The sequence below is a fragment of the Narcine bancroftii genome, chromosome 3 (genome assembly GCF_036971445.1).
Source record: "Narcine bancroftii isolate sNarBan1 chromosome 3, sNarBan1.hap1, whole genome shotgun sequence".
Taxonomy (NCBI): Eukaryota; Metazoa; Chordata; class Chondrichthyes; order Torpediniformes; family Narcinidae; genus Narcine; species Narcine bancroftii.
In genome coordinates this window covers 234,939,861-234,951,471 of record NC_091471.1, presented here as the reverse complement: position 1 = coordinate 234,951,471, position 11,611 = coordinate 234,939,861, and the positions used below count along the sequence as shown (strand labels likewise).

General features: G+C 54.3%; 1 protein-coding gene across 1 annotated transcript; it reads left to right on the top strand.

The window, feature by feature from the left end:
* Positions 1 to 2,465: 2,465 nt before the first annotated feature.
* LOC138758314 (tubulin beta-4B chain) lies at positions 2,466 to 7,153 on the top strand. The gene is made up of 5 exons (XM_069927046.1): positions 2,466 to 2,770; positions 3,009 to 3,117; positions 4,179 to 4,289; positions 4,563 to 5,257; positions 6,511 to 7,153. Exons 1-5 carry the CDS (start codon positions 2,714 to 2,716, stop codon positions 6,874 to 6,876), a joined length of 1,338 nt encoding a protein of 445 aa, XP_069783147.1. The 5' UTR covers positions 2,466 to 2,713; the 3' UTR covers positions 6,877 to 7,153.
* Positions 7,154 to 11,611: the final 4,458 nt, after the last annotated feature.

Here is an 11,611-nt window from a genome sequence, read left to right as displayed (position 1 = left end):
ATTTACTTGGAAATATGCACTAGGAGGCCTTCAGTTACCTAATTTCAAAAACTATTACGAGGCAGCTCAATTGAAATGTATCAATCGAATATTAGATAGGGGGAAAACTTCTATATGGGTTTGAGTAGAATTAAGTCAACTTTGGAGAGTGATGAAACTTCATTTATATATAGGTGAAGACCAAGTCTTTTGAAGTCTTTTAGTGTTCCAGTACTCCAACATTTTATGGTCTAAAAGTGATTGTTTAATTGGATCTAAAGGTAAAATTACTGGCCGGACTCCTATATATCGTAATAGGATGATGCAATTTTCAATGGATAGTTATTATCTAAAGGAATGGGATTCAAAAAGTATTAAAAGGGTAGAGGATCTTTTTGAGAAAGGAAGTTTTCTTTCTTTTACTCAATTGCAAGGAAAATTTCATATTTCAATGAATTCAGTATTTGCTTGTTATCAAATGCAAGCCTTTTTAAAAGATAATTTAGGAAAAGAAATTAAACTTTCTAATTTGTCTAGATTTGAGAAATTAATTACAGAGTCTTTGAAAAAAAGGATTTATTTCAGAAATGTATAGTTTATTACTGGAGAAGATGAAGAAATGATGTTTTTAGAATAAAAAGTAAATGGGAGAAAGAATTACAACTGATTAGATTGGAGGAGGATTGGTTAAAGATATGTGAAAATGCAGTAACTAAATTGATTAATGTAAGGTACAATTTGGTTAATTACAATTTTGTACATCAATTATATTTGACACTGGAGAAGTTGAAAAAATATGGCTTTCGGAGTTCAAATCTATGTTTCCGGTGTGGGGAACAAAAACGGACCTTCTTACATTCAGTTATGTGAAAAGGTGCAAAATTTTTGGTTAAAAGTTAGACAATTTTAGAATGGTTGTATAACATTCAATTATTGCTTGACCCTTTATTATGACAGACTTAAGGGATTTGAAATTGGATAAATTTCACATTGCCTTTATCCATTTAACTTTAGCTGTTGTGAAAAAATGTATTGCAGTAACGTGGAAAGATGAAGTAGAGATTTGTATGTCGAGGTGGCATAATGATTACATGATAATTATTTCTTTTTTATCAAAATGTGGGATCCATATTTAGAATATATGGGTCTTAGTATATGTTAATTATGTTGTTCTGATTATTTTCTTGAACTAATATTTATATATGTTGTCTTTAGATATTTTAATCTTTGTACAGGCTCCAATAGTTGTAGAAATAGGATATTTTGGGATTTTTTTTTGTTAAGGGGTTATATTGAGGGATTAAATTGAGGGATTAATGTATTGATTAAGATTATCTATTTTACTAATCTACTTTGTAATAATGGGGTTTATATTTTATTTGTATTCTTTGGCTTGGCTTCACGGATGAAGATTAATGGAGGGGTCCACGTCAGCTGCAGGCTCGTTTGTGGCTGACAAGAGAGTAGGGGAGAGAGAGGAGAAGGGGAGGGGGAGAGAGAGGGAGGGGGAGAGAGAGGGAGGGGGAGAGAGAGGGAGGGGGAGAGAGAGGGAGGGGGAGAGAGAGGGAGGGGAGAGAGAGGGAGGGGGAGAGAGAGGAGGGGGAGAGAGAGGGAGGGGGAGAGAGAGGGAGGGGGAGAGAGAGGGAGGGGGAGAGAGAGGGAGGGGGAGAGAGAGGGAGGGGGAGAGAGAGGGAGGGGGAGAGAGAGGGAGGGGGAGAGAGAGGGAGGGGGAGAGAGAGGGAGGGGGAGAGAGAGGGAGGGGGAGAGAGAGGGAGGGGGAGAGAGAGGGAGGGGGAGAGAGAGGGAGGGGGAGAGAGAGGGAGGGGGAGAGAGAGGGAGGGGGAGAGAGAGGGAGGGGGAGAGAGGGAGGGGGAGAGAGAGGGAGGGGGAGAGAGAGGGAGGGGGAGAGAGAGGGAGGGGGAGAGAGAGGGAGGGGGAGAGAGAGGGAGGGGGAGAGAGAGGGAGGGGGAGAGGGAGGGAGGGGGAGAGGGAGGGAGGGGGAGAGGGAGGGAGGGGGAGAGGGGAGGGAGGGGGAGAGGGAGGGAGGGGGAGAGGGAGGGAGGGGGAGAGGGAGGGAGGGGGAGAGGGAGGGAGGGGGAGAGGGAGAGGGAGGGGGAGAGAGAGGGAGGGGGAGAGAGAGGGAGGGGGGAGAGAGAGGGAGGGGGAGATTGGGCAGGGGTGGGAGGAGAGTGGGATAGAGAAGGAGAGTGGAAGGAGAAGGGGAGGGGAGAGGAGAGAGAGGGGGGAGAGTGGCGAGGAAGGGAGAGAGATAGGAGCACATTGGGAGGCAGACAGAGCTCCCAGGGAGAGTGTCCAGGTCTGTATACACCCTCGAGTGAGCACCACGCTTGATCCTCCAAAGCCAGTCCTCCTGCGCGTCCCCTTTAAGAACTTCCCCTCCCCCTCCTGGTCCAATCAGTATTCCGCCCGCTGCCTTTGTGACGTCACTGGCTGCCCGCCAGCTCGGGCGCAGTCTGTGCGCAGTGGGCGGGGTTGCTGCTGTCGGGCGCAGTGGCCAATGGGCTCGGGGTGGAGGCGGACCGAATGCGGCGTCCGCTGACGGGCGGCCACGCTGACCAATGGCGAGGCGGCGAGTCCCGCCGTTCCGCGCCGCGTCCGCCCTACGGCCATAAGGGAGGCGGCGAGCAAGCGCTGCGCCTTAGAACCGCGGAGGCGGCGGCTGCAGTGGAAGTTGTGCTTATTTTGAGGCTGACGCTCATTTCCGGGGGTTACCATGCGCGAGATCGTCCACCTTCAGGCTGGCCAGTGCGGCAACCAGATCGGGGCCAAGGTGGGGCATGGTGGTCTGCGTGTCCCCATCTTTACACCGGGCCCGCGGTCTCGACGGGGCGGGACAGCGCTGGGCGTTGGCCGGGGGACGGTCAACTTCTCCCGCGGGGGGAGGGGATGAGCTTCCTCCGCACTCCTTTCATCCCTTCTCTTTTCTCTTTTTCCCTTCCCCCATTCTCCCCCTCCCTTCCTCCCCCCTCTCCCTTCCTCCCGCTCCCCCCCCCCCTTTTTTCCTACAGTTCTGGGAAGTGATCAGTGATGAACATGGCATCGACCCCACGGGGACGTACCGAGGGGACAGCGATCTGCAGCTGGAGAGGATCAATGTGTATTACAACGAGGCTTCGGGTAGGTCCTCTTCTCTTCCCCCCCCCCCAACCGTTTCTCACCCTCATCACTCTGCTGCCCCTACCCTTTGTATTCAGCCGTGGCTAACCCCCCCCTGCACCCTGCTGTATCACCCACATCTTGATACATGTCCCCCATCTCCATTCTGTTCTGGGGGTGGGATGTAACTTACCTCCCACTGTTCCATTGTAGGTGGCTGTAACTCCCACCCCCTTCCTCAATGTCCACTTGTCTTGGGGATGTAACTCACCCTTACTCCCTCCGTCCTGTTGTAGGGGGATATAAGTCCCCCCCTCACCCCACTCCGTCCAATTGTAGGGAGGGGATTCAAGTCCCGCCTTACCCACCTCCATCCCATTCCAGAGGGAAGTATGTGCCCACCCCATCCTGTAGCGGCGGATGCAAGTTCACCCCCTCTCTGTCCTGCTGTAGGGCAGTGTCCCCGCCCCCTTCTGTCCCATTGAAGGGGAAATTCAAGTCCCACCTCAACCCCACTCCATTGCAGGGGGGAGTATGTGCCCCCCCTTCCGTCCATCCGTCCTGTAGGGGCAGATGCAAGTTCACCTCCTCCCCCTCTGCCTGGTCCATTTGCGGGGGGGGGGGGGGGGAGAGAGAGAGTTTGTGCTCCCTCACCCACCCCCACCCCCCCCCCCCCTTTAACCATTGCAGGGAGGAATTACGTGCCCCACATCACCCTCCTCTTTCCCTTTGCTGGGGGAAGTACGTGTCTGTCACCCCTTACTTGCCTGTTGCCGGGGGTGGGGAATTACATGCCCCCATCACCCCCTTTCCCATTGCGGAGGAGGGGGGGGATTAAGTGCCCCATCACCCCCCTCTTTCCCATTGCAGGGGGGGAATTGTGCCCCCATCACCCCCTTTCCCATTGCAGGGGGGGAATTAAATGCCCCCATCACACCCTCTTTCCCGTTGCGGGTGGGGAATTATGTGCCCCCATCACCCTCCTCTTTCCCATTGAAGGGGGTAAGTACGTGCCTGTCACCCCTTTCCTGTTGCTGGGGGAGAATTACATGCCCCCATCACTCCCCTCTTTCCCGTTGCAGGGGGGAAGTACGTGCCCCGTGCGGTGTTGGTGGACCTGGAGCCAGGAACCATGGACTCGGTGAGGTCAGGACCCTTTGGACAGATCTTCCGCCCAGATAATTTCGTCTTCGGTGGGTGTCATCTCTGTCTGCCCCCAACCCCATCTGGGGCTGGAGGTCTTGATTCTGGCCCTGTCTGACTCTGCAAGTGTCTGTCTCTCTCTAGAGGAAGTAATGTTTAGTCTTGTCTGTTTAAAATAACTGCATGTCACCTGACACTGGTGCCGGCAGCCATTTCAGAAAATAGTTCAGTGTCTTATCCACAATTCCTTGTCTTTAATTCCTCTCCTTGCACCCCAACCCCTCCTCCCCACTCCCTCTATCCACTCCCCCACCCCATTGCAGGTCAGAGCGGGGCAGGCAATAATTGGGCCAAGGGGCACTACACGGAGGGTGCTGAGCTGGTGGACTCGGTGTTGGACGTGGTGCGGAAGGAGGCAGAGAGCTGTGACTGCCTGCAGGGCTTCCAGCTCACCCACTCCCTGGGAGGGGGCACGGGCTCGGGCATGGGCACCCTGCTGATCAGCAAGATCCGCGAGGAGTACCCTGACCGGATTATGAACACCTTCAGTGTGGTTCCGTCCCCCAAGGTCTCCGACACGGTGGTAGAGCCCTACAACGCCACACTCTCCGTCCATCAGCTGGTGGAGAACACAGACGAGACCTTCTGCATTGACAACGAGGCGCTGTACGACATCTGCTTCCGCACTCTCAAGCTCACCACCCCTACCTACGGCGACCTCAACCACCTGGTCTCTGCCACCATGAGTGGGGTCACCACCTGCCTGCGCTTCCCCGGGCAGCTGAACGCCGACCTGCGTAAGTTGGCCGTCAACATGGTGCCCTTCCCCCGCCTCCATTTTTTTATGCCTGGCTTCGCTCCTCTCACCAGCCGTGGCAGCCAGCAGTACAGCTCCCTAACCGTGCCCGAGCTTACCCAGCAGATGTTCGATGCCAAGAACATGATGGCGGCCTGCGATCCACGCCACGGCCGTTACCTGACAGTGGCAGCCATCTTCCGGGGCAGGATGTCCATGAAGGTGAGGAGGGGGAGAGGGCGTAACGTGACCGTGACACCCATGTTCTGGAGCAGGATGTTCATGAAGGGGGGGGGGTTACAACCTGACACTGGCAGGCAACCATCTTCCTGGGAGAGGGGGTGGTTGCAACCTGATAGGCAACCATCTTTCTGGGGGACACAGACTGACGTGGGCAGCCACCTTTCTGGTGGGCACAGCCTGACACTGGCAGCCATCTTTCTGGTGGGCACATCCTGACACTGGCAGCCATCTTTGGGGGCACATCCTGACACTGGCAGCCATCTTTCTGGGGGGCATGACCTGACACTGGCAGCCATCTTCCTGGGGGGCATGGCCTGACACTGGCAGCCATCTTTCTGGGGGGCATGGCCTGACACTGGCAGCCATCTTTCTGGGGGGCATGGCCTGACACTGGCACCCATCTTTCTGGGGGGCATGGCCTGACACTGGCACCCATCTTTCTGGGGGGGCATGGCCTGACACTGGCACCCATCTTTCTGGGGGGGGGCATGGCCTGACACTGGCACCCATCTTTCTGGGGGGGCATGGCCTGACACTGGCACCCATCTTTCTGGGGGGGCATGGCCTGATACTGGCACCCATCTTTCTGGGGGACATGGCCTGACACTGGCACCCATCTTTCTGGGGGACATGGCCTGACACTGGCACCCATCTTTCTGGGGGGCACATCCTGACACTGCCACCCATCTTTCTGGGGGGCACATCCTGACACTGCCACCCATCTTTCTGGGGGGCACATCCTGACACTGCCACCCATCTTTCTGGGGGGCACATCCTGACACTGGCACCCATCTTTCTGGGGGTCACGGCCTGACACTGGCACGCATCTTTCTGAGGGCATGGCCTGTCACTGGCACCCATCTTTCTGGGGGGCACAGCCTGACACTGACACCCATCTTCCTGGGGGGGGCACAGCCTGACACTGGCACCTATCTTCCTGAGTGGTCCATGTCCATGAAGGAGACAGGGGAGGAGTCCTAGGTGGATTTAAAATTCTGATGAGCCAGGACGAGAAAGGCTGGCGAGTGGCTCTGAATGGGAGAATGGATCAGCTTGTGATAGAATGGCAGGCCAGACTTGATGGGCTGAGCAGCCTATATGGGGGTCGGGATTCCTGAGGGAAGGAAAAGGTGGACATGCGCGCACGCTCTGTGAGCTTCATGGGTGAGGGGGATTTGAAGGGTCGAGTGGCGTTGGGCCTGACAGCACCTCCCCTCTGTGGCCTTCCCCAGGAGGTGGACGAGCAAATGCTGAACGTGCAGAACAAGAACAGCAGCTACTTTGTGGAGTGGATCCCCAACAATGTGAAGACGGCCGTGTGTGACATCCCCCCCCGGGGGCTCAAGATGTCTGCCACATTCATCGGCAACAGCACCGCCATCCAGGAGCTCTTTAAGCGTATCTCAGAGCAGTTCACCGCCATGTTCCGTCGCAAGGCCTTCCTCCACTGGTACACGGGTGAGGGCATGGATGAGATGGAGTTCACCGAGGCAGAGAGCAACATGAACGACCTAGTCTCGGAGTACCAGCAGTACCAAGATGCCACTGCCGAAGAGGAGGGAGAGTTCGAGGAGGAAGACGATGAGGAGGTGGCGTGAGGCACCCTCTCTGGTCTCCATCCCGATTTCTCACCCTCTCTGTCTATTTCCCTCTCTGTCTCACTCTCCTTTCTATCCACAACCCTCCTTCCCTGCCTCTCTTGTCTCCCTTCTCACTACATCTGTCTCTCCTCCCTCTTTTTCTGTCCCCCTCCCACTCCATCTCTCTTTCTCTGTCCCCCTCTTGTCTCCCTCCCTTCGCTTCTGCATGACCGCTGTCGAAGTGTGGCAATGTCTCCCGACTTGGTAAAGCCTCATTAAAAGACTTTTGATAGCACTTACTGTGGTTGCTGTTTGTTCCCAAGTGACGGGTCTCTTTGTTCTCCACCACTCCCCACTGTTCACCGTTTCGGTCCCCGTACCCCGAGGTCTCTGTTCTACAACACTCCCCACCATTCACAGTGTCGGCCACATACCCCGAGGTCTCCCCGTTCTACAACATTCCCCACTGTTCACTGTGTCGGTCTCAGTACCTCGATGTCTCTCTTCTACAACACTCCCCACCATTCACCGTGTGTGTTCCCGTATGCCGAGGTCTCTCTGTTCGACAACACTCCCCACCCTTCACTGTAACGGTCCCCGTACCCCTCGGTCTCTGTTCGACAACACTCCACCATTCAACATGTCGGTTGCCGTAGCCCAAGATCTCTGTTCTACAACACTCCCCACCGTTCACCGTGTCGATCCCCGTACCCCAAGGTCTGTCTGTTCTACAACACTCCCCACCATTCAACGTTTTGGTCCCCGTACACCGAGGTCTCTCTTCCACAACACTCTCCACTGTTTTCCGTGTCGGCCCCATACCCCGAGGTCCCTCTGTTCTACAACACTCCACGTCGTTCACTGTGTCAGGCCTGTACACCGAGGTCTCTGTTCTACAACACTCCCCATCCTTCACTGTATCGGTCCCTGTACTCCTCGGTCTCTTTGTTCAACAACACTCCCCACAGTTCACCATGTCGGTCGCCGTAGCCCAAGATCTCTGTTCGACATCACTCCATACCCTTTACTGTGTCGGACCCCGTACCCCCAGGTCTTTCTGTTCTACAACACTCCCCACAGTTCACCATGTGTGTCCACGTACCCCGAGGTCTCTGTTCTTCAACACTCTCCACCATTCACCGTGTCGGTATCCTTACCCCGAGATCTCTGTTCGACATTACTCCCCACCGTTCACCGTGTCAGTCCAGGTAACCCACAGTCTCTTCTACAACATTCCCCACCGTTCACCGTGTCAGTCCCCGTACTCCGAGGTCTCTTTGTTCTACAACACTCCCCACAGTTCACCGTGTTGGTCCCCGTACCCCGAGATCTCTCTGTTCGTCAACCCTCTCCACCGTTCACCATGTCTGTCCCCGTACCCTGAGGTCTCTGTTCCACAACATTCCCCACTGTTTACCGTATCGGTCCCTGTACCCCGAGGTATCTCTGTTCTATAATACTCCTCACCGTTCACCATGTCGATCCCCGTACACCGAGGTCTCTGTTCTACGTCACTGCACCGTTCACCATGTCGGTCCATGTAACCCAAGGTCTCTCTGTTCTACAACACTTCCCACTGTTCACCGTGTCGGACCCGTACACCAAGGCCTCTCTGTTCTACAACACTCCCCACCGTTCACTGTGTGTGTCCCCATACTCTGAGGTGTCTGTTCTGCAACACTCCCCACCATTCACTATGGCAGTCCAGGTAACCTGATGTCTCTCTATCCTACAACATTTCCCTCCATTCAATGTGTCGGTTCCCCTACCACGAGTTCTCTCTGTTCCACAATACTCACCATTCACCGTTTTGGTCCCCGTACTGCAAGGTCTCTCTGTTCTACAACACTCCCCAACCTTCACAGTGTCGGTCCTCGTACCTGAGGTTTCCGAGTTCTACAACACTCCCCACCGTTCACCGTGTGTGTCCCCGTACTCTGAGCTGTTTGTTCTACAACACTACCCACAGTTCACCGTGTCCGTCTTAGTACCTCGATGTCTCTCTCTTTTACAACACTCCCCATCATTCACCGTGTATGTTCCCGTACGTCGAAGTCTTTCTGATCGACAACACTCCCCAGCCTTCACTGTATCGGTCCCCGTACCACCTGGTCTCTCTGTTCTACAACACTCCCCACCGTTCACCGTGTTGGTAACCGTAACCCGAGGTTTCTCTGTTCTACAACATTCTTCACCGTGTCGATCCCCGTACCCCGAGGTTTCTGTTCTACAACACTCCCCACAGTTCACCATGTGTGTCCCTGTACCCCAAGGTCTCTGTTCGACATTACTTCCCACTGTTCACCGTATCAGTCCAGGTAACCTGAGGTCTCTTCTGCAACATTACCCAGCATTCACTGTGTCGGTCCCCGTACCCCGAGGTCTCTTTGTTCTACAACACTCCCCACCGTTCACCATGTCGGTCCCCGTACCCTGAGGTCTACAACACTCCCCACCGTTCACTGTGTCGGTCCCTATACACCGAGGTCTCTTTCTAACACAACACTCCCCACCGTTTACCGTGTCGATCCCCATAGCCCGAGTCTCTCTGTTGTCCCTGTACCCCGAGGTCTGTCTGTTCTACAACACTCCCCACACAGTTCACCGTGTCGGTCCCCGTATCCCAAAATGTCTCTGTTCGACAACACCCCACCCTTTACTGTGTCGGTCCCCGTACCCACTGGTCTCTCTGTTCTACAACTCTTGCCACAGTTCACCATGTGTGTCCCCGTACCCAGAGGTCTCTTCGACATTACTCCCCACCGTTCACCGTGTCAATCCAGGTAACCCGAGGTCTCTGTTCTACAACACTCTACACCGTTCACGGTGTCGGTCTGCATACCTCGAGGTCTCTGACATTACTCCCCACCGTTCAACGTGTCAGTCCAGGTCACCCGAGGTATCTGTTCTACAACATTCCCCATCGTTCACCACGTCGATCCCCGTACCCCGAGGTCTCTTTGTTCTACAACACTCCCCACAGTTCACCGTGTTTGTCCCCGTACCCCGAGGTCTCTCTGTCGTCAACACTCTCCACCGTTCATGTCTGTCCCCGTACCCTGAGGTCTCTGTTCTACAACACTCCCCACCACCGTTCACCATGTCGTTCGCCGTAGCCCAAGGTCTCTCTGTTCTATAACACTCCCCACCGTTCACTTTGTCGGTCCCCATACCTTGAGGTCTACAACACTCCCCACTGTTCACCGTGTCGGTCCCCGTACCCAAGGTCTCTCTGTTCTATAACACTCCCCACCGTTCACCCTGTCAGTTCCCGTACCCTGAGGTCTACAGCACTCCCCACCGTTCACCGTGTCGGTCCCCGTACACCGAGTTCTCTCTGTTCCACAACACTCCACTGTTTTCCGTGTCGGCCCCGTACCCGAGGTCTCTCTGTTTTACAACACTCCCCAACCTTCACAGTGTCGTTCATCATACCCGAGGTTTCCGAGTTCCACAACACTCCACAACGTTCACCGTGTCGGACCCGTACACCGAGGTCACTCTGTTCTACAACACTCCCCACCGTTCACCGTGTCGGTCTCAGTACCTCAATGTCTCTCTTCTACAACACTCCCCACCATTCACCGTGTGTGTTCCTGTACGCCGAAGTCTCTCTGTTTGACAACACTCCCCACCCTTCACTGTAATGGTCCCCGTACCCCTCGGTCTCTGTTCGACAACACTCTCCACCGTTCAACATGTTGGTTGCCGTAGCCCAAGATCTCTGTTCGACATCACACCGTTCACCATGTCAGTCCACGTAATCCGAGGTCTCTCTTTTCGACAACACTCCCCACCGTTCACCGTGTCGGTAACCGTAACTCGAGGTTTCTCTGTTCTGCAACACTCTTCACCATTCACCATGTCGATCCCCGTACCCTGAGGTCTCTGTTCTGCAACACTCCCCACCGTTCACTGTGGCAGTCCGGGTAACCCGATGTCTCTCTGTTCTACAACATTTCCCACCGTTAACCGTGTCGGTCCTCGTACCCCAAGGTCTCTCTGTTCTTCAGCATTCTCCACCGCTCACAGTGTCGGTCTCCGTATCCTGAGTTCTCTGTTCTACATCACTCCGCACCGTTCACCATGTCAGTCTACGTAACCCAAGGTCTCTCTGTTCTATAACACTCCCCACCGTTCACCCTGTCAGTCCCCGTACCCTGAGGTCTCTGTTCTACAACACGTTGTGTCGGTAGCCATAACCCGAGGTTTCTCTGTTCTACAATATTTCACTGTGTCTATCCCCGTACCCCGAGATCTTTCTGTTGTACAACATTCCCCGCTGTTCACCGTGTTGGTCCCCGTACTCCGAGGTCTCTCTGTTCTACAACACTCCCCACTGTTCACTGTGTCGGTACCTGTATCCCAAGTTCTCTCTGTTCTTCAACACTCTCCACCATTCACGGTGTCGGTCCCCGTACCCTGAGGTCTCTGTCATTACTCCCCGCTGTTCACCGTATCAGTCCAGGTAACCCGAGGTCTCTGTTCTACAACACTCCCCACCGTTCACCGTGTTGGTCCCCAAGGTCTCTCTGTTGTATAACACTGCTCACCATTCACCTTGTCGGTTCCCGTACACCAAGGTCTCTCTCTTCCACAACACTCTCTACTGTTTCCCGTGTCAGTCCCCGTACCCGAGGTCTCTCTGTTCTACAACACTCCCCACCATTCACCGTGTCGGTCCCCGTACTCCGAGGTCTCTCTGTTTCACAATACTACCCACCCTTCATTCACTGTTTCTGTCCCTGTATCC

Bases quoted from the DNA above. Each gene is read 5' to 3' on its own strand.
- LOC138758314 (XM_069927046.1), top strand. From the start codon at position 2,714: ATGCGCGAGATCGTCCACCTTCAGGCTGGCCAGTGCGGCAACCAGATC. The intron at 4,290-4,562 runs GTGGGTGTCATC...ACCCCATTGCAG, and splicing joins CCCAGATAATTTCGTCTTCG to GTCAGAGCGGGGCAGGCAAT. The intron at 5,258-6,510 runs GTGAGGAGGGGG...GGCCTTCCCCAG, and splicing joins GGGGCAGGATGTCCATGAAG to GAGGTGGACGAGCAAATGCT.